General features: G+C 37.0%; 1 protein-coding gene across 1 annotated transcript in view; it reads left to right on the forward strand.

Annotated features, from left to right (window-relative positions):
• Nucleotides 1–25128, forward strand: part of LMTK2 (lemur tyrosine kinase 2) — a 44662-nt gene that overhangs the window by 7848 nt on the left and 11686 nt on the right. The window contains exons 2-10 of the mRNA XM_067306550.1: nt 6402–6526; nt 7565–7709; nt 9515–9588; nt 10090–10208; nt 11620–11707; nt 19145–19278; nt 22429–22513; nt 23165–23286; nt 24833–24982. Of these exons, the coding sequence (XP_067162651.1) occupies nt 6402–6526; nt 7565–7709; nt 9515–9588; nt 10090–10208; nt 11620–11707; nt 19145–19278; nt 22429–22513; nt 23165–23286; nt 24833–24982 (1042 nt within the window). The remainder of the gene's footprint in view (nt 1–6401; nt 6527–7564; nt 7710–9514; nt 9589–10089; nt 10209–11619; nt 11708–19144; nt 19279–22428; nt 22514–23164; nt 23287–24832; nt 24983–25128) is intronic.

A 25128-nucleotide genomic window follows, 5' to 3' on the forward strand; every position in this document is an offset into this window, starting at 1 on the left:
CTTTTGACTTAGTTCTTAAATGGAGCATGAGAGGAAAAATGTGAGATGGAGGGAATGAAGTAACCGCTGGGAAGTGCTCTAGGGTTCTTCTGGGGGGAAGGACAGGGGTTCCACTGCATGCTGTGCTGTAGCTTGTCATACAAATCAGACGTTATGCAGTAGAGATGTCTGAAGCTGTTTCAAAGAGGCTTTTGTTTTAAGGTTCTGCATGTTACCTGTAGGCCTTCAAAATTTACAGGCTTATGTGTATTGGTTTTGTGCATACTAGCTAGCAAACCTTTGAAGATTTCGCAGAGTAAACGAATGCAGGGAAAGTGCTTTGTAAGAAAAGATAATGATCTAAAATTCACTTGTGAAGCACTGGGTAGGGTTCAGGAGCGCTTTCCCACTTAACTGCTAGCCTAGAAGAAGATGACAACATTATTTAGGAAATTAGGGGTAGCTTTTAAAGTCATATTTACAAAAAACACAATAAATTAGGGTGGTACTACATTTTGAGTATAGTTACATTAGTAACTTACTCCCACAATTAAGTAAACTGTTCAAATGTGTGACAAGGTCAGATACTATGGAAGTAAATAGTGAGCAAAGTTAGATTTAGTCACTCACTAGTATTTTAAAGGCTTGGCTGTTCTGACTTGGTGACGTAAAGTAACATCTCTGTCTGTGATCGTACAATTTGAGGGTGTTCAATTTTAAGTGACTGCTGTCATGCTACGTTGGTGCTGGAAACAGTTATAGCTGTTAGTACAGAACTGCCATTTATATAGCTGCTCTTGAAAGAAAAGGGGCTCTTGCTTATGCAGTGAGACTTGTCGCATAGCAACTACTGTGCTGAAAGCTTAAAATCAGATGCTCCCTTGAAGATCACTGTGCCCTAAGAATGCTTACTTTATCTGGGCCTTGCACCGCCTTTATCGTACTAGTGAGTCTGTTGTGTATGTTTACTCTTCCTTTTCCCCAAGCTTGAGAATTGTGTGCAATGTCATGCTTTTTTAGCCTGATTTTCTGAAGAATGAGGTCTGTGCGATTGCATTTTCCACTCTTAATAACATGATTAATCACATTGAACCAAATTTGAGAGAGGCGGAGCTCAAGCTCCTGCAAGTATCATGAGTTTTGCTAACTGTCTGGGGAAAGAGAGGCAGTGATACTGTGCCAAGTAGGGGACAGGCAGTTGCTTCTGGTCCCATCTCCGTTCTGAGGTGGCCGTGGGCTGGCCAGCAAGCGTGAGCGGACCGTTTGGCTGGCTGGTTTGAGTAGCTCCTGGAAGTGTAGGATGCCACAGGTGGAGGACGTAAGTGGGAATTTGGGAGGATTGTGGGGAAACTTGGAAATTGATTGGATAGAGGAAGAAACCAGCTCTAGACTGTTGTGATGAAAACCCAACTTTTCTTTGCATAGTTGCTAAATTTGGTAGATAATAAGTGAACTGTCGTATGAAGAAAATAGACTTGAGAGAAACTTGGAGAGATGAACAGAATCCTGGCCTATATAAATTGCTTTGAAAAATACTTTGCATGAAAGTAACACTTTTCTACCCCTTGGAATATGCTACTACATGTTGAAGCACATGTTCTCATGTTTACGCTTCATCCTGAGAATGCCAGCATAGCTTATCATCCTTGTTTTTTCAGTGAGCCTCTTCGTGCACTTGCCTGTGTACAGGATTTGACTTCAGATGTTTGCTGTGTTCAAATGTAAAGTGTGAGATTTACTTACGTAATGATTTCCAGAGGTGCTGAAGAATTTGCCTCAGTAGCTGTTATTATCTACCTAGGCTTTGGATTATTTATGATACCAGGTGGTTTTAAAAAGCAGGTAAATAACAGCATAGAATCAGTATGCAACACTGAAGCTTTGAAAAAAAAGTCCTTCTTGTCTTGGATATCCATTACTTAAGGTCATCTAGATGTCATTTTGAGATTCAGCATTTACTAGTGTAAAACTCTGTGCAAAACATTGTGTTAACCATGCAATAACACATATAGTAACACAAACATACTGAATCTTCTTATTTTAATATAGTAGTGATAAAATCCATACCTCTTCCTCCTGCTGAATGACTGAAGTAGTCCAGATAGTGTATATTAACAGATAGGAAGCCTTATATTGTTACCATTTTATATAGAGTATTTTTCTGCATCTGTTTGGCAGTTAATTTCCTGAGGACCTGAGCCTGATTTCTGGATACATCTTAAGATGTAGTAGCTTGTTGCTGAGTATGGTTATGTTAAATGCTATTTTTTTAACTGAGATGATAATGCTGAGTGGACTTGATGAATTCTGTACCTTTGGAATCTAATATTTTAAGATGCTTAACTTCTACATTCATTATGAAATTGTGAATGATATTGCATAAATTTTTATTTAGGTTTAAGTTAAAAATGAATTCAGTTTAAAATACGTTTTAACAGTTTTTTATTAGAGGAAGCAAAGTTATTTCCTGCAATAACTATACACAATGGTCTCCTGTGTTTAATTGAACTAATTTCTTTCTGGTTGCTTTATGTCTCAGGATTTTAAAATAAATAGCTGTCATTCTTTCATACTTTCACAATTCACAGACAAAAGGAGGGAATTACACATCTCCTACCTTTTCAATTCCCAGTCATTTTACTAAGTTCCTGTGAATTAATCATTGGATGAAAATAGTTGAAAAGTGCAAAAGAGGTTAGTACTGCAACAGATTGTTCAGCACTCTGTCAAACACGAGTTCCAATGCTTCATCAGTGACTTGCATTACTGAGTATGTGCTTATGCAAGCTATTAAAATAATTTCACTTATAAATTTAAGCCCAATTATAAGTTGTTATAATTCAAACTTAATTTTATACTCATATTTTCAAAAGAAGCACAAATTTAAAAATACCACTTATTAATGACTGTATGAGAGACTTCAAAGTTTATCCAAATAGAAGTAGATTCTGTAATTCTTCAAGTAGAACTTATTTGCATGAGTTATCTGAAATGCTGTTCTGTAAATGTTGCAGAAACTTCCCATGATAATTGGCATTTTTCTTGCATTAAAGCATCTTTTTATAACAGGGTATGTGAAATTTTCCTTGTGCTTTTGGAAGCTTAAATATCTTCCCTCCTCTTAATGAACTGTTAATGCTTAGCTGTCTCTTCAAATGTGGTCCTTACCTTTTTTATTTTTTTATTTCATTACCTTCTCCAATTAATTGCTGTTACTTCATGCTCTTTCTTGGGATTTGCAGAAGATCTGTAAGATTAGGAAGTAACATAATGAACAGCAGCAATTTTTTTCTGTATTCATTCCAGAGCATTTAAAGGAATTAATTACATTACAGGGAGGAATACAGCTTGCACAAAACACTTAGCTTTTAGGCTTGATAATGTACAGATTTGTTTACAGAAGGAATTACAGCCAAAATATATTGGCATTATTTTTTTCATGTAAAATAGCTGATTGCATATGCACTGTATCTAACTTCTACAATAAATGGAACTTATGATCATGGGTGCTTGTTATGCCTCATTGTGAGTTGAGGAAACAACAAAAATATTAAAAGAAAACCAAGGGTTTGAATTCTCATGGTTGGGTAGGCTGTGATAACTTGCAACTGGATGACTCCAGAGGGGTCAAAATTGGGATCCCAAGTTGATATGAGCATGATAATGTTTCTGTATGGAAATACATAAAAGAATCGTGATGTTATAGCTGTGATGGTCAAACGACGTGAAGGAGGAGAATTTTATAGGTAGCAATAATTTCTTTAACTGGAATAGGTAATAGTTTTATCCATAGTTTTTCTGAATGCACAAGCCTTTTGTCAGGTTTGAAAAGAAGCGGCAAACTTGACAGCTGTAATGCAAGCTGGGAAGAATTATTCCAGGTTGAGTGAGAGGCTCACCAAAAAGACCATCCAGAAGAAGAGTTAGCTGGTATCTGGAGCAGAGGGACAATGCTAGTCGTGGTTGATAATGCTCATCTCCTGTGGGAAAGGGTGCGAAGGTTGCTTCTTACATGCTATGCAGTGTCAGCTATGTAGGCAACAACCGGGAGATGTTATACTGTGCCATAAACCCCAAATATGTGGGTTGTTTTAGTGTTGGGTAGAGTTGATAGCTGAGGTGTTACACCTCCCTCTTAAGGATCTGGGCTGGTGTTTGTCTTTGAATAGCAGTCTTTTGAGATGTGCTGGTACTTTATTAGTGTCTGAGCTCATTCTGCCTGGTGACTTAATTTTGCTCAGCTAATTTTCATGAATGCCTCTGGTGCAAGAGTAGGGTTCAGGGATTTTGTTCTGCTACTGCAAATAATATATAATATATATTGTCATTGGGGTGATGTGTTCACAGGTGGTGGTTATTAGTCAGGGAAAATCTGTATCTCGTTGGTACTTGGCCTGTGGTGAGCTGGTTTCTGATCTCAAGTGAAGCTGGGTGGAGGTGAGGAAGCTGTTTGGAAGCTAGGTGGGATGGTTTTAGAGAAAATGTCTTTAAAACAGTAATTTTAATTAGTAATACCTGATAATGTAAATGCATCCATTTTTTTTCCTAGTAAAGCTGCCTTTTACTACTTGATTTCAATTAAAAGTTCAGAGGAGATCTCTTGAACTTTATCTAAAGCTGTATTACCTGTGTGTTTTTTATTACAGTTATCTAATGACTTAAACTGCAAATATAAGCATTTTATGGAATAGATAATTTTCAGTCTGTCAGCTGCTACCTTTCCTTTTTTTTTGATGCTTACAAATGAAAAATATACTGACATTATGTAGAAGACTTGGTTTAAATGAATATAAACTGTTCTGAGAGCCCTCTTAAAAGATTCTTTCTGCAGAATTGCGACTAGAAGGTGCCGTGTAGCCTCACATGGTGCTTGGACTGTGTTCAAACGATGCCCTGTATTCATAAATGCAGTATTCACGCTCTTCCCAATGAGGTTAGAGTGCCAGAGCTATTATGGAAACTAAAACCAGTATCACTTGTTTGAAAACCTTACATTTTTGGATTAACTGCTTTACTGTTGTATAGATAATCTGTAATTTAGTGTACAGAAAACATTTAATCTTCCTAAAGTAAAAGCTAACACTTTTTAGCAGTATTTTGATTGTGTCAGTTTACTCTTTACGTGTTATTAAGTTACGCAAATATTCTGCAGAACACAGTGAGAAGCCGTGGCTATTCCCATGAATCCCTTAACGCCCATTCCTAGTGCATTTTGAAGGTTCAAAGAGCTAGCTAGGCAAGTTTGTATGTCCTTCCTCTAACTAGTGATCAACTGACTAAAAAGAATTGTATTTAATGAAATTCTATTTATTCTGTGTTTTGTCTCCTTACATCAGGCACTGATACGTGGACGTTCCCATTGGTACTTAGACACTTGCCTACCTAAAACCCCAGGCAATCCAAGCTGCCTGTCATTGAATAACTTCTTTAACACTGCTGCAATACCTAAATGCTCCGTAATCAAATACAGTGCAACTACTCCTCAAGCCCTGTGGCTGTAGCTGTTATAAACAAACAAGCAAGCAAACCAAAAAGCCCACCCCCACCCCTCGAGATGTGTTTGGTGGTCTCCTAGGGGACTATACAGATATGTTTGTTCTCAACTTAAGATCAAAACAGGGATTAAAAACAGGTTTAGTTTCCCTGGCAATGACTTAAGTTTTTGATAAAATGCTGTGTGAGGTTTTTAGTCCTGTGCAAGTAATGATAACCTGACTCATTTATAGACAATGTACTAAAGGTTTTTTAATATATATAAGTTTGGGAAGCTATTTGGGGTTATGTTTACAAAATGGTCATTTCAGACTCTTGAAATGGAGACAGATCATCTAAGGAATCATGAGAGATTGAGATTGGTGTGTGTGTGCCTGTGTGTGCATGGGGGTTGATCAGGTGCATTTCACTTGTCCTAAGCAACTTGCACGTTTGGCAGTCTTTCATTAATACATTTAGTCAAAGACACAGGACTGCCTCATAGCAGAATATAGTAAATTTATGCACAGTGTTAAGGGAGGATTTCTTCTAGTTGCCTTTTTCTTCAGACAGGTATTTTAGCTCATGGGAAATGTCTTCAAAAAACCAAACTTTTAATATACATTGTTTAGATACCTATAAAAATTTGTCAACTAAAACCAGAATCCTGAGTCTTGGGACTGTCATTGCTTATCATTTAATTGTGTTGGCGATGGCCACTTCATTTGAATCAAATAAGTCCAGAACTATGCAAGCAGATGGAAGAGCATAGAAATGTTTTGCCAATATGTCCTTTCTGTTCAGTTCTCTTTTATTTTTGATCATATCCGTAGAGTTAAATTTTCAAACTCCAGTTTTGAAATAAATACAGATCGGCAAAATATATATTTTGAAAAACTTTTTTTTAAATGCTCCAATATATTTAATGCTGCATATGTCTTAATTTCTAGGAGAAGGAGATACAGTTGAAGTTTCCTCATCTTTTGTGATTCTGTCTGTATGTACTCTAGTAGTACTGGTAATACTGCTTGCGAACTGTGTCTCCTGCTGTAAAGATCCCGAGATAGATTTCAAGGTAAGCATTTGAAACTACAAATGCATATACAAGTGCTATTCCTGGCTGCGTTCTGATATCTATAATACCTGATTACTTGCGCTGATAGTCTGCAGTTATTGACACTTCTATGTCACTGTACATTTTCTCTTCTGAAATGGCCAATAACTGTATATCTGCATGCTGTGAAACATTGCTGCAGCCAGTAACTTTCAGTACTGGGTGCAGGCTGCAGTAAGGATCTTTGTCTTTTCAAAATCAGTACTATCTAGTGGGATCAGTAGTAGAAGTATACACTTAAGGCAATTTTGCTGTAGTTAAAGATCCTTCTTCCTATATTTTCCCATGTTTTCTTTTAATTTGTTTTTTAAAATGCTGACAGCATTTAACATGTTCCTGTCAAATAAATAAGGATATTGAAGATACATATCCACTGTAGCAAAATTCTTGATGACAAATTGCTATCATCAGAAAATGGTTACTTTTGGAACTTCAGTTATCAGCAACCCTAATTTTGAGTTTTGCTCTCACTTCTACTTGGAGAATATGTGGAATGAATAGATTAGGATTATTCATTCAAAGCCATAGACTGCCTTTAGAGCAAAAAAATAAATGAAAGAACCCACCGAAAGGCCGAAATACCCACTCAGTATTTTTGATAAAGATAATACTTGGTACTGTAATCTGTTTAAATGAATAGTAAATCAAAAATAATGAATAGAAAACTATATTTAAAAAAAAACACCCTGTCATTGTCCATGGAAGAAATTGAACTTCCTTAACATATTGCTCGTTCAAATGAAGTGCTTTAAAAATCTTGTTAAAAAGAGTAAAATTGTTCAGCTAACTTGTTCAGGTATTTTTTTAAATAATTATTGGGTTTAAATCTGCCTTAAAAATCAAGCTCTCATTTTATAATGGATCATGGTGTAGTGTTTTGCCTCTAGCCAGTTATTTTGATATAGTCAGGTTTGTATATTCAGATATGAAGCTAAGAAAGAAATGTATTAGTGTTAATTTTAAGAAAAAAATAGTTTGTTTACTAAGATTTTATTGCAGGAATTTGAAGATAACTTTGATGATGAGATAGACTTTACACCTCCAGCAGAAGATACTCCCTCTGTTCAGTCTCCAGCAGAAGTGTTTACTCTGTCAGTTCCCAATATTGCTTTACCAACTCCCTCCCAGTTTCCATCTCTTTCAGGTAAAATACTTTTTTTTAAATGAGAAACTAAAAGTAGGTAATTTAGTGTCTGAAATGGAGTAGAATTGATTATGCTTGACTCCTTGCTACATGAGTCCAATTACAATTTACTTAAACTGATAAATAACTTTGATAGGATTTAAGATGAAATGTAGTTCTTCAAAAATCTGCTAACTGATGGCAAGGTGCCACATGAGGTAGCTTCAGAGAATGAGACTTGCTTATGTAAGCTTCTCTAGACTACTTTCTTTATGCATTTGTATATGTTAAGGGTTTGAAGTACTGTAGGACGTTTGTGACTTACGCTGTTCAGTACTTGTCTTCATGGCCGAGTTGTCATTGGGTTTTAGCCATTGGCCTTGAATGGAAGCAAGAGTGAATCTCTTATACGACAGCTGTGCTGCTGTTTCAGCTGCATCACTTTCTTCATGTCACTGTAAACCTTCCATGTTGTAAATGTGATACTGGTATGAGAGGGCGTTAGATTTCTTTTGCCTGTGCGAAATAAGTTATTTGGAATGTATTCTTGAAAAGGCAAAGTTTCCATAAAAGGAAACTGAAACATCTTAAATATTACAGGAATAGTTTAGCATAAAGTAGCTGTTTGCATATTATCACTTCACATACAATCTTTACATGTATTACTTGCATTACATAATCATTAGATGTTCAGAGAAGCTTCTAGTTAAATGCCAGTAACTAGTAGAAATTTTACATGTCAATGTGTCTTGTAATGCAAAAGAAATGTAACTTACCAGTGTTTTAATGAGTGAGAAAAATATCTATTTGTGAAAAATTGTATCTTGTGTCAGCTCTTCTATGTTGATATAATTGGTAAAACTATGCTTTTGTCACTATGAATTATTTTGCTTGGAAGCAATTGAGTGATACACTGGTAAAAGTGTAGTTTTACTGATACACCCTTCTCCATACTTAGGAGCATGTTGACAGTGTATTATTCTAGTATAGCTGTTCCTGTAAAATGATCCTGATGTAAATCAAGTTTGTGGTAATAAAAATGTGGCCTAGGATTCTCAGTCAGGGCCAGCTAAAAAGATGATGGAAGATTTTTGTGCATGTCTGTTTAATGAGTTGGACAGCAGGGAGATAAATGCTGCTGAGCCTCCTCTATTGTATAGAGTCTGTCGTTGCTACTGCCTGTCCTCTGCCAGGATCTTGTTGTGGGGTGTTTTCTATTCTTCGCCTCTCTGGGCTCTTTATGTGAAGTATTTTTAGTCAGAAAATGTCCTCCTTTCAGAGGGTAGCTATAAGCAGGGCAGTTGGGCTGAAGAGTAAAGCAGTAGAAACCTTTCTCTGAAAATGGTAATTCTCTATATAACTACAAATGTTATAATGCAAAAGCAATGGGTGCTGTGTTGGGTTGGTTCTCTCATTCATGTAGGAAACTTGTGTAAGCAGGTTATTTACTATACCCAACTATGGTATACAATATACTTTTATATTGGAATTAAAACTCAGCCTTTTTTCTCTTTTACTGAACATATTAAAAAAACCCAACGTTTACATGTCATATGCAGAATCACCGTGTATCCTTTTTGTAGTGGGATATTCTAAAGCAGATTGTTTAGAGGCTGAGAAATGTTTTACTTTTCCAAGTGTTTTTGTCACAGTGTTACTTTAATACGGTATGCATGTCTGACTGTTGTGGCGTTTAGCCTGAAGGTGTGCGTGTGACTGGGGACAAATGTTGTATGAGCTTGCGTTATTGTTCAACAGTTGTACAGATAACTTTGTCCATCTGAGTGGTTTGTGTTTTTCTTTTTATTTGTTGCTGTGTATGACAGAGGGATCAAAGTCTCAAGTTTCGCGTCAGAGTCTAAACTATATCCAAGAGATTGGAAATGGCTGGTTTGGAAAGGTGAGATGTTTTCCTTTAGTGCTGTAGTACTGCAGTACTACTTAGTCTAACTAAGTAGACTACTGTATTTCCTTTAAATAATACTAATAGCATAAGAACAACTGTAGCTGAAATTAAATGTTTTGTTGCATGCACCTTTTAGCTGTGATTTGTGCTCTTTTAATTTACTTGAAGATTCTTAGCAGAGTTACTTAATAGCTTGACATTTCACTTCTGTGGACTGAATTAATACATTGCTGTTATTACCAGTTCTTTCTCAGGGAAAAATCTTGAAAGTAAATAAATAGTCTTCACTAAAAAACATGTTTTTTGAAAATTGATAAGGAGATTATAGTTGTCAAGACTTATTTTAGAGTATGGGTGCTTAATTATCAAAGCTTTACATGCATTGACAAAAGAGAATCTTTCTTACAGTGCATATATAGTAGCTCTTGTTTTTCTTTGTAACGCAATTCCCGATATCTTTCTCTCTGATTAAAGACAGTGTTTCTCATTTTTCAGGTTCTGCTTGGAGAGATCTACACAGGTACTAGTGTAGCAAGGGTAATAGTGAAGGAGTTGAAGGCAAGCGCAGGTCTCAAGGAGCAAGAACAGTTTTTAAGAAATGGAGAACCGTATTAGTAAGTAATATTCCATAGTTTGGCTAACTTGAATACTTCATACTACTGTATATGAATTAGGAAAATCTGTTTTGTTCAGGGTTGTCTCTACTTGCCCTCACTTTAACTTAAATGATTGTACTTGGATTAACTGTATTTCACTTCTTAAAGTGAGCAAAAGTTGAGTTTGCTTAAAAAGAAAAACAAGCTCTTCAATTTAATGTATTTGGGAGTCTTTATTCATGACTGTAAAATACACTTGGTTTGATTTATTAGACTTTTTTCCACAGTTTCAGGACAAAAGCTCTTGATATTGTAAACTGACCTTTTGTCTAGTTACTTGTTTCCAAGAGCTGAGGCTTAATTCCTGATATTTGTATGTTCTATTACGAGTGTGAACTGGCAAGTCTCTATCATCTGATGCATGATAATTTCTTTAAAGTTCCCATTTTCAAAAAATGAAATGCATCATGATGCTAAAAGCTAATTGTGTTCAGGTTACTTGCAATAGGGCTTGTGCAAAAAAAAAAAAAAAAAAAAAAGATGGAATTTAGAATTATACTAAATTCAATCCAGTAGTACTCCACAATCCATAAAGTGTTGGTCTGACCAGAAATGCAGATAAAGTTGGATTGTTCTCTTCTTCTTGTATTATGGCTGAAGGACACTCAGAAGTATGTCCTTCTAGGGCTTTAGTCTTTGTACACTAGAAAGGAATTTGGTGTATTAAGGGGAGTGTAATCCTCTTTCTATGTTTCGGCAGTAGCGAGAGTTCTCTGAAGTGCTGGCTGCTGCACACTAATGGTTTCTGTAGGTGACTGGTATAGAGGGGCACACTCTGGTCCACTAGGCGTACCTCAAAGTGTGGCTTACATTGCCTGAATATGGCACAAATGAGTGGTGACAAAGAGCTTTCTACACTCCGTGCTTTCTAATGTCCTAGTTACATTTGCATTTAGGTTTAAATTGTTGGTAGCTATCAGGAGAAGCAGTCTCTAGCTTCGTGCTGCATTGGCAATAAGGGTTTTTGGAGTGATTTGGAAAAAAAACTGCTCTGTCTGCAAACTAAACCTGGCTAAAAGAGGTTTAGCTTTTATCTGGATTGGTTCTTTAGTGTAGTTCACAAATCAGTTGCATGCACAAACACTTGTGTATAGTATAAGGGACAGTGGAGGTGGGAGGATGGGTGCGACTCTTCTGTGGCAGTGCTGGCTTATGTGGTTTTGAGAGTTTTTTCAGCTGCTCTCTGATTGCAGCAATGCAAAGGAGATGTAAAGGTGCAAAGGGAATTTGTGGCTATGGATACTTGCACCTTCTCCCCCTGCCCCATATGTATTGAATCTTCCAGTGGAGATCTCAAATGTGTTCCATTATATTGTAAATGTATACTGTAGTCTTTCTGATTTAAACCAACTTTATTTTTTCCTTGCAGCATTCTTCAGCATCCAAATATTCTCCAGTGTATTGGGCAGTGTGTGGAAGCCATTCCTTATCTTCTAGTTTTTGAGTTCTGTGACTTGGTAAGCACACTTACAGAAAAGGCAGCAGTTGGTTTTTGCCTGGTGTGAATTGTAGGTAGTATATTTACTGCCCTTCACTCATGAAATCATTCTTGTGATGATTTTCAGCATCATCCTATTCTCTTCCTGATCCCCTCTCTTACGTCCTCTTCTAACTCCCCCCACCCCAGCCCTGCCACCTTCTTATCCTCCTTCCCCCCTGCCTCTGTTTGAATGCAGCAACTTCCTTCCTGAGCACTGAGAGAAATGCTAAGAGCACAGGAAAGGGTTTTCTCATGGCTTTCTTTTCCACTGTTAGCGCTACAAAACCCACTGAAGATGGGAAGGGGTAGTTGCACAAAAACCTTGCTCAGCCCCCAACATTCCTGGGCATGTGCTGAAGTTCACCTAGTCTTTGTGAGCGAGGGGACGTGCACGTGCAGAAACCTTGAACTGTGCCCAGTACACACAGAGTCTTCAGACACTTTAACTCTTGCAATCTATCAAGTCTCTACTGAATGTATGCAAGTGGATTTTAAAGAACTGAAATTTGGGTATGGCAATGGATCCGTGGTCTGGAAAGACGTAAAGAATCCCTTTACTGCAGCATAACATGGTATTAAAAGAAAAACCCTAACTTCAGGTGTCTATCTAAACGTCAGCTGAATAGCCACTTTTAGAAATTTTTTGTCTAGACGGCATTTAAAGCAGAGTTTATTGATAAAGTTTGAGAGAAATGAACTCAAGTGCATATATATGTTATTAAAGCTTAAGACTTTCAGAAGTAAAGTAGTTTGCATTTATAAGATTCAACACAATCCTTTTTTAATCAGCTTTATTACTACAGAATTTTCCCTTAAACTCAAGTGCCTGAATATGGCTCTAGTTACATTAATTGCCTCAAGCAATTTAAATAAGAATGAACAGGAACTTTGAGTTTTATTGAGAAATATCAGTTAATGTGTGTCCTTAAATAACTATACTCTTCTTTACTGCTCTTGCTCAAATTTATTAGCTGCAGTAAATTAATGAGGCAGAAGAAGTGCTGATAGAATCATTCTTTTTTCTTTTTTCTTTTTCCCCCCTATACAAAAGAAAGGCTTGAACTTTTCAAGTGACTCATCAAAGTGAAATGTTCAGTTTTGGGCAAGAATTAGAAAATACATGCCTAAGGTTAAGCAGATAACATTCTTGATATTTTTCAGTCTGCATAAATGGAATAGTTCATATTGATTTTAAACCTGCTATCGAGTTTGAGGTTCTTCAGAAGGACTCTAGAAAAAGAACTGCATTTTATATAGTTTATGCTAATAGATATGCATCTAAATATTTAATCAGATTCAACTGTTGACATTTTTAAATAGTTGCGTTATTTAATCTGACTTAGCATTTGAAGATGGAGTAACTTTTAAAGATTGCCCTACTTTAAGCATACAAAAAATTGATAACCTTGTTGGATGCCTGATGATTAATGCCAAAAATTGTCATGATCCTGCAAAGTAATCTGGAAAGGATTTTACTTAAGAGCATAAAATAGACTTTCACTGTAACTGGGGGCAGTAAGCTTGACAGCCAAAGTGGTAGTTCTTACAAATTTGAATGTAGCTGGATGATCTCATTGGCATGGAAAATAAATGTCTGTGCTGATTTCTACTGCAAGCAAACTAAAACTTGTTTTTGAGTAATTATATATTATAGTTTACTAAGATACAGTTAAACACAACTTGTCTAATATTTCATACTGAAAGTCTGGCTTACTTGAAGAGTTCTTATTTGGTAGATCTGGGCGTCTCCTAGGGATCATGGTATTTTTGTTCACTGCACACAAATATACAGGGCCTAGGCAGACAAAACAGTGTTCACTTCCATAGTTTTATGCAGAGATTGAGAGACAAGTGAGTGGAAGAAGTTAGCTCAGTGTCACTGTATGTCACTAATTTTGTTGTAGTCCTGGGAACTAGTGTGGGAGGTAGCAATACTGGAGTGAGGGGAGAGGAGAGACATGAAGAAGGAAGGGAGAAATGTGCATGAAGCTGGAGAGTGGCATTTGGAATAGAGGGTATGGCTAGTTGTCTTTTTTTTTAAGGCAGTTCATAGACTGATACTCTGGAAACTGCTTTTATCGTTGTGGCTGAGGTGGCAGTTACTGCTGGGATTTTTCAGGACTTGAGTAGGTAACAGTGAAAGGCGGTAGGTTCTGCTGTACCTTTCTTTGAAATTGGCTAATGCTGGGGATATGGAGGCGCTTCCAAAATGCACCTTCAGTCTGGTCCTTTACAGAAAGAGTGCAGGCAGAGACTCAGTGGAGGTGGCTGACCGCAGGCTCTGGTGTCTGCGGTGACTGTGTATTGCTCAAATGGGAGCGTGGCAAGAGCACTGCTGTTTTGCTAGTAGTAGCAAAATGCTGTGATAATCTTTACCTTGTTTGTGTGGCATTTTACACATATATACAACAAAGAATAAACTTATTTTAATCTCTGGTACTTATGTGATTAAGAATCTGATGGTTAGTGAAAAGGTGGCTAATGTACCAGCTGTGTTTGAGAAGAAGTTCTCATGTCTTTGGAGCTTTCCTCAGGCTCTTTCACAATGTAGGCTTCAAGTTTGGTGTATTAAATAATGAAAAATACAGTTATTCTCCTGCAAAGAGTCTAGAGGTTATGGTGGCCGTTCTTGTCAGGCTCCTCCAGATTCACGGCATATCACAGCACCCCCTTGGCAGCTCCTTCTGTTAGCCTTTACAGGGACACTTGACCTTGTCCCAGCTGCTCATCAGTCCTGTTGGATTATCAGTTCTCAGGCTCCTTGGGCCTGAAAGGTCTTAACAGGGGCACTGCAAACTGCTGCAAATACACCAGAGCTAACTGTCATGGTAGCTACATTGAATGTCATGGGGGCTAACTTGTTTTCTTGGCTGTTTCTGGTATTCAAGCTTGCTTGGTTGTATGTGCATTAACAATATTTGCTACCATTTAGACTATTTTATAATGTAATCCAGGTTGCTCTGTGTCCCTTGCTTTACAAAGATGGTCAGTTGCACATGAGTGATTATAATATTCAAAACTTAATTTTCATTTACCTGTTTTTCAAAATTGCTTACATTTCTTTAAATAGTGACAATAAAAGAAATGCTCAATAAGTTCTTAAAAGAACCCTGTATTAGTTTGCTTAGTCTGTTGGCGTAGCCTTCTATGAATAGTTAACCATCCACTGCTAAACACTGTAGGATGGTGCCAGGTTAAAAATAGTAGTAGCTAGCTTGTTAACTTTAATATATTACCCAGCCATGTGTGGCCAACCTTTTGTCAGCACAGCAAATCTTTTAATGGAATGGCATAATTTATGAGTAAAAGTTATCCAAATGTGGAAGTAGCATGTACATTGTGAGGCTGACTTGCCTATCAAATTGTTCTTAGGAAAATTCTTTAAGTCTTGCAATTCCCTGGGCAGGTGAGGTCAGCTGAATGCAGTGTTTGCTTTAAATGCTCTGTAGCTCATGCTAGGGATGTGGCCCTTGCTAGGAGGTGCTTGCCAGCTGTGGCTAGTTTATAATTTGCTCAGGCATTTTCTAATTACTGCCACTTGAAACCATTATCTTCAAATCAAAAAGTCTTTGCAAGGAAAACTTCTTAACCAGAGTTTAAAAAAATCTATTTTAAAATCCTAAACTATGTCAGTACCAGAGGTAAATACTAGATGTGTCAATGATGTGTTTAAAAAAAAGAAAAGAAAAAAAAGTGAAACTTGGCAATTCATTATGACAGTTTCAAAATCATGTCTCTTGGATTCAAAGACTTTTTGTCTCGGGAATGTTTAGTATTTCTTGAACTCTAACATATGCTTAACCAGCTTTTTGATGGTATAAGGGTCATACTGCCATTAAAATGTCTGAAAGTGTGTGGAATGACCACAGGTACTTACACTGTGAAGCAGTATTGGATGGAGGGAAAGGAATGTGTTTTTATTTGCCTGAAAGCTTCAGAAGGGGCAATGACAAGGTAGTGTGTGACCTGGCAGGTAGCTTTCCAACTTGGTAGCAAGTGTTCAGTGGACTAAGTGATTTGTGAGCTGCTATTGTTTGTGTGGGGTGTTCTTATGGGCCAGCTGTGGAACTGGCACAGTCAAGAAAACTACAGGAATACGGCACGTAAATATGCCTCAGGCCTCTGACTTGCAGAGAAAAAGCGTTTCCAATTTAAAAGACTTGGTTACAAAGAGAGCTGAACTGATCTTGTTGAGAACTGAGAGGGATGGGAGGGCAGGGAGGCAAAATCTAGTCATTCACGGAGTCCCAGGAGAGGAGGAAGTGGCTGTAGCAGAGGAAGTTGGAGAGAAAGTGGAGCCTCCCTCAAGCATGATTATGAGCATGATATATGTTTAAGTGTCTGAGCAATGGATTTTGCAGAACTGTATTTTATTCGGCTATGTATACACACCCTTTGATACTGACTGTGTTAAACCTGGTACAATACAGAGTCATTTTCTGGCTCATAAAATTGGAATAGTATTGATGTATTGCCACTGTCTGCTTATAGACAGGGAGGGATCACAGGATAATCCAGGCTGGAGGGGAATTTAGGAGGTCTCTAGTCCAACCTCCTGCTACAAGCAGGGTCACCTTGACATCAGGCCAGGCTGCTCAGGGCTTTCTCCAGTCGGGTCTTGAAAACCTCCAAGGATGGAGATGGCACGGCCTCTCCGGGCAACCTGCGCCACTGCTGCGTGTCCTCGTGGGGAAAAAGGCTTTCCCTGCCCGCAGCCTGAGCCCCTCTTGTTCCAGCTTGTGCCTCTTGTCTCTCCCTCCCACCATGTGCCACAGTGAAGAGCCCGGCCAGTCTCCTGGAAAACCTCCTTGTAGGTCCTGGGTGGCTGCTGTCCGGTGCCCCTGAACCTTCCCTGCTCCAGGCGGGATGAGCCCAGGTCCCTCAGCCTCATCTCGCAGGGAGGTGCCCCAAACCTGACCATCTTGGTGGCCCTCTGCTGACTCACTGCAACTGTTGATGTCTTCCCTGTTTTGGGGAGCCAAAACCTGGACATGGTGTCTAGATATGGTCTAACAAGTGCCAAGAGAAGGTGATACTCCCTTCCTTTGATCTGCTGGCTATGCTCCTGTTGATACAGCCAGTCAGGGCCCAGCCTGTACTATCGCAAGGGGGTTTTACTTCACAGGTACAAGACTTTGTCCTTGCTGAATTTCATAAGGTTCCTTTTGGCCTATTTCTCTAGCCTTTCTAGGTCCCTCCTGATGGCAGCCCAACCCTTGAGTGTATCAAATTGTCACCCCAATTTGGCATAAGCAATGCTCTTAAACCAATACCAAAAAGAAAATCTTTGTTAATGCCCCTTTTGATTTTTTTGTTTGTGATTTGTTTTATAATTTTAACCTTGATTGTTGGCTTAATTAGAATAAGATGGCAAAAGAGAACCAATATGCTTTAAGATGCTGAATTTAATACAAATGGTATTTCATAAGAAAAGTGCTTATGTGAATTATTTACTAAATAAGGGATGCTGCATAGCACTGCTCTTACTAATGCATTTAAAAATTAAAAAGTAATTCCTTGGTGCATTTCAGGCATTCTAGGAGCTTAATCCACCGAGACAAACCATAAATAACCAGTTGCTGTTTTAATGAATGACAGCAATTTCACAGGGGATGGTTTGACTTTCTTCGGCAACTTGCTGCCATCTACAGTCGGCTGAGCAATATGCTCTGTACTTGTTTGTATTCATTAGATTAGCCAGTTTGGAACCTGTGCATCTTCTGGATGCTGTTTAATTCATACTCCTTTGGAACTGCCTGCTCTAGTAAACTTGCTCTGGTAAGGCAGAAAGGGAGGGAGCGTGTGTGTGTGTATATATATATATATATATATATGCATATATACATATACACTGTGAGCCAGTATCATATTAAAGCTGTAATCATAAGTCACAAGGAACCTTCAGGGAAACGCTTCAAAAAAGTAATTCTGTATGATGCAAATACTTAAATGTTATCTAATTAGTAGCTTAAAGCAGGACAAAGAGAATGTAATGAAAAACTTTTAAAATATTAAACGATATTAGGAGTTACAAATGCATACTCAAAGTGGTATAGCTACCTAGAGTATAAATGGTATTTATAAAGCAAATGTCAATGGAATAGTTACTTGCATGTGCTATAGACTCTATTCATGTTTTAAAAAAACTTTAATCAAGTTGTTCTTTATAGGAGTAGTGTCCGCTTTTGTTAAGCAACTGTTATATGGCTTATTTTATCAAACACGATAACTCAAGTTTGTGAATATCCAGTCAGTCACCTGAGCTGCCGCTGGACTGTAACATTTAAATGCCCCACACAGACATCTACTACTTGAATTAAGAGAACTGTAAATTGTCACCTTCGGTTTACCACGTTAAGTAGGAATGAGATGTTTCAGTTACAGTTCTATAATATACATGAACACCAGAGGAATAGAAAATCTAGTAGTCCTGAGCTCTTTTCTGAAGATAAGAATACTTTAGCCAGTGCAAACACTTCTATCTTCTTCCAGTTAGCTCTAGCTTCTTGATTTTACTATGTTCTTGTCTAGTCAGTCCGATGGCTTCCCCTCAGTGTCCTTCCCAGGCCATGGTTTATGTGAACAGTGGACATGTAGAGTTAAGAGCCCAGGATGTTCAGATGGTAAAACAAGTTGGGACTTGATGGGAAGTGTTGTGCAGCCTCAATACAATTCATTCTCTTTTAAAAACAAAACAAAAAAACTCTTTGAAGTAATGTGCTAAACTGAGACTTACAGAAAGACCGTATTTTAAAAAATACAGAGATAGAAGTGGTAGGTTACTATCTATTGCAAAGCTGTTCTCTTTTTAATAATTTATGGCGTACTCTTGTGGGCTCATTAATTGCGTGGGTGGTACTCAGCATTGCCTAGGTCCAGTAGAGTTGCTACTGTCTTCTGGTGCCTGAATTCCTAGACCAGAGTGGTGGGTATTAATGTGCTTTTTATATCAAAGGTCTGTTGAGCTGGGGACGTTGGAAGCAGTTTTCTGTGCTTCCTCCCTTGCATCTCTTTGCAAATTCCAGACAGTCAGCTTTGCTGATTTGGAGCATTTTAAACTGATCTCTTTAAAAAGAGAAGCTGATCAAACTCTGTTTTTTAATGAAAATTATTATTGTTTGCTAACTGTGTTTACATGCAGAAGTGTGATCTGGAATGTTAATTATTAAGTGATTTGATTGAATACCCTTAAAAGGACAATCCTTGTATGCCTTAGGTGCCTTCTGTAAGAATCCTTATGGAGACTGGAAACTTGATGAGATTCTTTATTAAGCTCCAATCTATTTATAACTATTACTAACCTTGTTGACTGATAAACAAATAATGTGGTTAGTTGGTTCTTCATTAAATATACTTTTTTTTTTTAATTCAACCAACATATAAGACTGACTGATATTTTCAACTTCTTTTACAGGGTGACCTAAAAACCTATATCTGCAATGAGCAGGAGCATATTAAAGGAGATTCACAAATAATGTTGCTACAGAGAATGGCATGTGAGATTGCTGCTGGACTTGCTGTAATGCATAAACATAACTTTGTGCATAGGTATGCTTTCCAGATAACTTTTTCTGTTATGGTGCACTCAAAACATTATCTTTTAATACACACTGATTTTAGTGAAAAGGATCTACACGAATTTTAAACACAAACTTTTGTCTAATTTTACATAACCTAAGTCATGAAAGTATGATGCTTATTGAGATGCTAATTTAACTGTGGTAGTATGGTCCTACAGCTCTCCCCTGTTTAAAAGTTGATCACTTCTTAGGTTTGCGGCCCATAGAGCACAACTTGCAGCTGGGCCAATCCAGAAGATGTGATTGTAGAACAGATTTTTGGACCAGTTAAATTTGGGGTGGCAGGGGAGGGTGTTGCTGTAATGGCGGTCTTTCAAAAGACACAAATGTTGTATCTTGCAAGATTTCAGCTCATTGATTTTTAAGGACCAGTAACTGCTCAGGCTGATATACTGAGCAAGAAATTTCAGAATGTTGTCATAAATCTTTTGCAAAAGGCTCATGAGTAATAGTTACATAAATCTTAAAGGTGCTCATCTTGTACTTAGAAATCTCACCCTCGAGCCTCAGGTCCTCAAGTGCTGTTTAAAATATTTCTTTTGCAATTTGAATATAATAGGAAAACAGTTGGAAATCAAGGTAAACAGTTATACTAATAGTTATTTCATTTAAAAGTTGTTAAAATCTTACCTGCTATGTGTTTTTTATAATTCTTACCAATTTAGAACTCTTATTTAGTGATCTGTCTCCTTTATAACTAAAAATGGAAAAAACCATAAAATTGCTGCTTTTTTAATTCACTAAGGAAGAAGCTGACTTTAGAGCAACCACCTGCTGACTGAAGCAGATGCTCTCTCACTAAATATTGTTTATATTTAACTTTCTATTAATCTTCAATTTAGAGGAAATCGTAATGGGGAAAAAATTCCTTTTAATCAGAGAAAAAAATGCTAGATTTCTTTAATTAGAATTAGTGCAGTAGATACTGGAAGAGAATGGCAGTGATATTAAAATATCAGAAAAAAAATGTATGCATGAAACTAATGCTCAAATTATGCAGATGTGTGTGTGGGGGGGCACCTTAAATGAAAAGGTGTTAAGGAGCTGGAAGCCATCAACCTTAGACATGTCATGACTAAAAGACTAAACAGTACTTACTCCCTAAATGGGGCTTAGCTTGATGAAACTGTTGGCATCACAAGATAGTTTACTTTAGGGGTTTTTTTGTGTTGGCTCAGCCTGTTCTTTGCTGTAGAAACAGCACTTGAATTATTTCTTCCAGCAGTTTTTGGAACTTGTTCTAGAGCTCATCAATGCACATCTTACCTTGTAGACAAAGACAGCAGAGATCTTGTTTTTAGAGAGAAGCTGAACTATTAAACTTAAATCTGAAAAAGTGCAAGTGTAAAACAGAACCAGAAATCCCTGAGAAAATCCACAGAACTCTCAGGCACCACTCGGCTGGTGCCTGATGATCAGGGCTTTTTTAGCCTGTTTAACAATTTTGAATGACTTGAAGCTGGTACCAGTCTTAACTGTCAAGCTGCGTGATCACTCATTTCTTGTATTGCAGCAGCATGGCTTTGTAGGTATTATATTTAACAGTACGTTTTCAGTGGAATACAGCTAAACTTGATAAATAATTATCACTTTAAATGTTTATTTCTAGCAACACTATCCTGATGCTGTCAGAGTAAGTGCTAAAGCTCCAGCATCAGTGATTTTGTTGTTAGTGGTAAATTCAAGCAGCTAAAGTTGTATTTATTTTCTCCCCCAGGATATTTATTTAAATAGTATAAAACAAGATGGAAAATTTGGGGATGTACTTGAAAAGGTTGCAAATCTGTTTCTGATCCATGAAGTTCAGTGAAAAACGAAAGTTCTCTTTGGAAGGGAAAATGTTTCCTTCCTCCGAAGGTGTCGTTCTAGTTCAAATGTAATGTGCAGTTTCGTTATTTAGAGGAACTCAACTGGAGGTGTCAGACATCGTTAATTTAGTATCATATTGTAAATTGTTAAGTGTTTGAACCTGATATGAATTGTTGATAGTTCTTGCTTATGACAATGACGCCTTTTAGGTAAAGAGGGGCCTACACGGCCGTAGTGTGCGACCTGTCCAAGTAGACTAATGTTACAGGATTATTAGTAGAATGTAATTCTTTGTGTAGGTAGGATGCTTGTGAGCATGCTTGGCAACTGTGGAGAAGGGAAATGACTGTGTTTTGAACGCCTTTACAAAGCACAGCAAGGAGTTGTATCAAGCTTTGAAAATGATTCTTTCATCTTAGTGTACAATTGTTTAATTGCACTAATGTAGTTGACTGATTTGAAGTCACTTTCTAGTATCATATGGGTTTTTTGTATAAAATATTTTTAAGTCGTCACTAGGTTTAGGATCATTCAGTTGTATTTTGATTCCAGAATACAGATTTCGCTCAACTCTGTGGCTCTAAATTGATTTAGTTTTGAAAATGGGGGAGGGCTATGGGCAAACATAAGCCCATGACCACAAAACAAACCATGTCAAATCAGTCTACTGTAAGGAGAGACCCTTAGATCACTGTTCCTTTTTTCTAGCAGTAATAAGTGTTTTTGGAAAAGTGCTCTGTCTACAGTATCCCAGTGAGAGATGGGATCTAATGTAAGCTGGGATAGGTTTTAAAACTTAATAAAAACATAAGCAGCAAAAGAACTATCTTAACATTTAGTCTGGATCAAAATTGTGCTTCTGAAATGAATTTCCGAACTGACCTAGTTACTGTTCCTGGGTTTGCGTTATGAATTGGTCTTTTAGTCTGCATGAGCTAGTTTAGTTTCATCTGAAAAGAATCAGGTAGGGAGCTCCAGGAGGACACCTCGTCTGCTGCAGCAATTAGTTAGGCATTTGGTCTATGATACCAGACTGGAGCTCTTCTGGATAAACCTCTCTGAAATGCATATGATGTGGATGTTGAATCCATAGCACCAGTTTCATATTACTGATCTGCTCCTATTATGGCCTGCTATTTGCTACTGTAACCTATAAATATGCATAATTTTTGTCTTTTCAGTTGATACTTTAAGCTGTGCTCTAGCTTCATTCTAAAAAGTTTCACCAACATGTTAACCCAATTGTCCTAGTTTGGATTGAAGATTTCTTCTTGGTTTGGTCTCACTATATGTTTTTGGTTTTTTTTAGTGACTTGGCCTTACGGAATTGCTTTCTTACATCTGATTTAAATGTCAAAGTAGGAGATTATGGTATAGGATTCAGTAGATACAAGGTAGGTTAATCTAGTCATGTACTGCTTTTTTTAAAGGATTTTGGATGTAAAGTTGCAACAAAAATACAATAAGGTTATGAACTGATACTAGATCATCCTTTATTTGAATGCAGGATTTTTAAAGCATGACTGGAAAATAACTGTAGCAAGCTTGTGTAACAAAATATATGATTTTCTGGAAATGAGTGGATTTTATGCTTATAGAAGGAAGCTTCTGGTTAAACTTATGTTTATACATCATATTTTCAGTATTCCTAAAATAATAATGGCAAGCATCATGCAGAAGTTACTTTCAATGATTTTTTTGAAGGAAAAATTTAATCAAAAAATAATGAAAACTTTTAACCTATGTACATACATCAAGAGAGTGCAAAATTCAAGACACTTGAAAATGATTTCAAGTGCCAAACCTTAAATAAGAAGTTGGTGTTCAGTTTCTCTGGTATGTACTAAACAGTGATATGTCCTTCCTGTGTAGTATTAATGTCTGCCACTTGGGAAAAATAGGATTAATTTTTTAAGGTGCACACAGAAATCACAAAATGATTAATTTTGGAAAAAAAACAATGAAGGGAAAGAGGCTGCCAACTTCTGGGAGTCAATGCAATGTTTGTTCAGTCTTTTTCTGGTTTTCTTTTATCAATAATATAGGAAGATTATATTGAGACAGATGAGAAGAAACTTGTCCCTCTCCGATGGACTGCACCTGAGTTAGTAACGAGTTTTCAAGACAGGCTGTTATCAGCAGAGCAAAACAAGTACAGTAACATATGGTATGTAGTAGGCTTTAAAATAACTTGAGCAAGAGATCTGGGAATACATTTTTAAATGTTATACTAAAAACAGTAAAGATTTAATTATAAATTGAGTATGTTTAATTATAAATTGAATACACTGCTTTTTATTTTACAGCAATGTAGTAGGTTAATCTCTAAAAGAAATCTGAAACAATATTCTGCCTTGGAAAGATGCTTGGGAATCTTTTAAGAGACCAATTACATTGAGGAAAAATGTTTAGCAGAAGAATAGATATTTATACTAATAAAAAATAATTGTCGTGTATTTGCCAAATGCCTTCAAGTGTTTATAAAGGAAGGAAATGGTAAATGACTTTTCAATTAATATACTAGCTGTGGATGATGCAAAAATTGTGAAGTTGATCCCACTAGGGCCCCATTAAGTTACAATGGTAGAACAGTAGCATCTTAATTTCATGTTGTAGCATTTTTGAGGACTGCAATTAACTATTTGTCTCTATTATCAAAGAGTTAATAGAAAAAGGCTGGAGAAAATAATGAAGAGGAAATTTTTTTGAAGTTACCAAGCTCCACTTCAATTCTCAAGTCCCAAGAAATTTTGGAAAGGGAAACTGGCTTTTAGACTTGCATTTCTGAAAATATTGTAGTTAAATTCCTGCTTTTATATTCTAAGGGTATCTAATAGTAAACTAGGCTTTATTTGTTGAGTTAGAAGACAGGATAGACAGAAATGGTCTAAATACTGATTTCTCTGCATCCTTCAAGCAGAGATCATCATATCATGCTGTTCATCTAAACTGCAAACAGCTAAGGTCTTAAGCATTCCAAACTGGAATTTAGGCTCTCTAATACAGACCTGCTTTGAACAGGGCTTTGGACTAGCTGGCCTTTAGAGACCCCTTACAGTCTAAACTGTTCTATGGTAATACATGCAGAATCAATTATTTTAATGTTGATGCTGATTTTTGGGCAACAACTTCTTGCTCAAAATGCAATCACTGAAAATGAGATTAGCATTGTATACAGTATGTATACAGCACTGAGCAAAAAAAGCTTCTGATTATTACAGCTTAAAAATAAGTAATTTTATTATTAAATATGCAATGTAATAAGTACTTATTTAAGTACTGAAACAAAGATTGTTTTTCCTAGTGGTTTGACTCACACCTGTGACTTCTGATCAAAGTTTTTCCTACTGGTAGGCTAACTGTAAGGCTTTTTCCTCTTGTTTCTGTTTCCTAAATATGCATTTGCTGATTTTTTTTTTTTTTTTTTTTTTTTAATATGTAGAAGCTTCTTCCATAGTTGACTCATTTGAGGCCTGTAGTCTTTGCCTTCCTTGGCGTTGCCTTCAAGGAACTTTGTTCTTGAGGCTTCTAGCATTCTGTCAGATGCAGCTGAAATGAGTTTACAAGTTCTGAAGTTATTGTGAAGCCAGTGGGAAAGTGGTATTTGTTCCATCTTGACAATTATGCTTTCTATAACCCTTACTTTCTTAGCAAAGCAACTTGAAAACAGTCCTTAGAATGTAAACATACTGTCATTTGCTGTTCTTTTTCAGGTCACTGGGTGTAACGTTATGGGAGCTTTTTGAGAATGCTGCTCAACCTTATTCAGACTTCTCTGACAGGGAAGTCCTTTTCCATGTCATAAAGGAAAAGCAGGTTAAACTCTTCAAGCCACATCTGGAACAGCCATACTCTGATAGATGGTAACTCTTTTTAGTTTGTATTCATTCTTAAAGCTGCTGAACAAGTTCCTCAGGTTACTCGGTTCTCTTAGAAATACATCAAAATTGCTGCATGAAATCATGTTCCTGGCAAAGAAACCAGTAAAAAGAGTTGCTATGGGTGAAAA

This window comes from Apteryx mantelli, chromosome 16, assembly GCF_036417845.1.
Source record: "Apteryx mantelli isolate bAptMan1 chromosome 16, bAptMan1.hap1, whole genome shotgun sequence".
NCBI classification, from domain to species: domain Eukaryota; kingdom Metazoa; phylum Chordata; class Aves; order Apterygiformes; family Apterygidae; genus Apteryx; species Apteryx mantelli.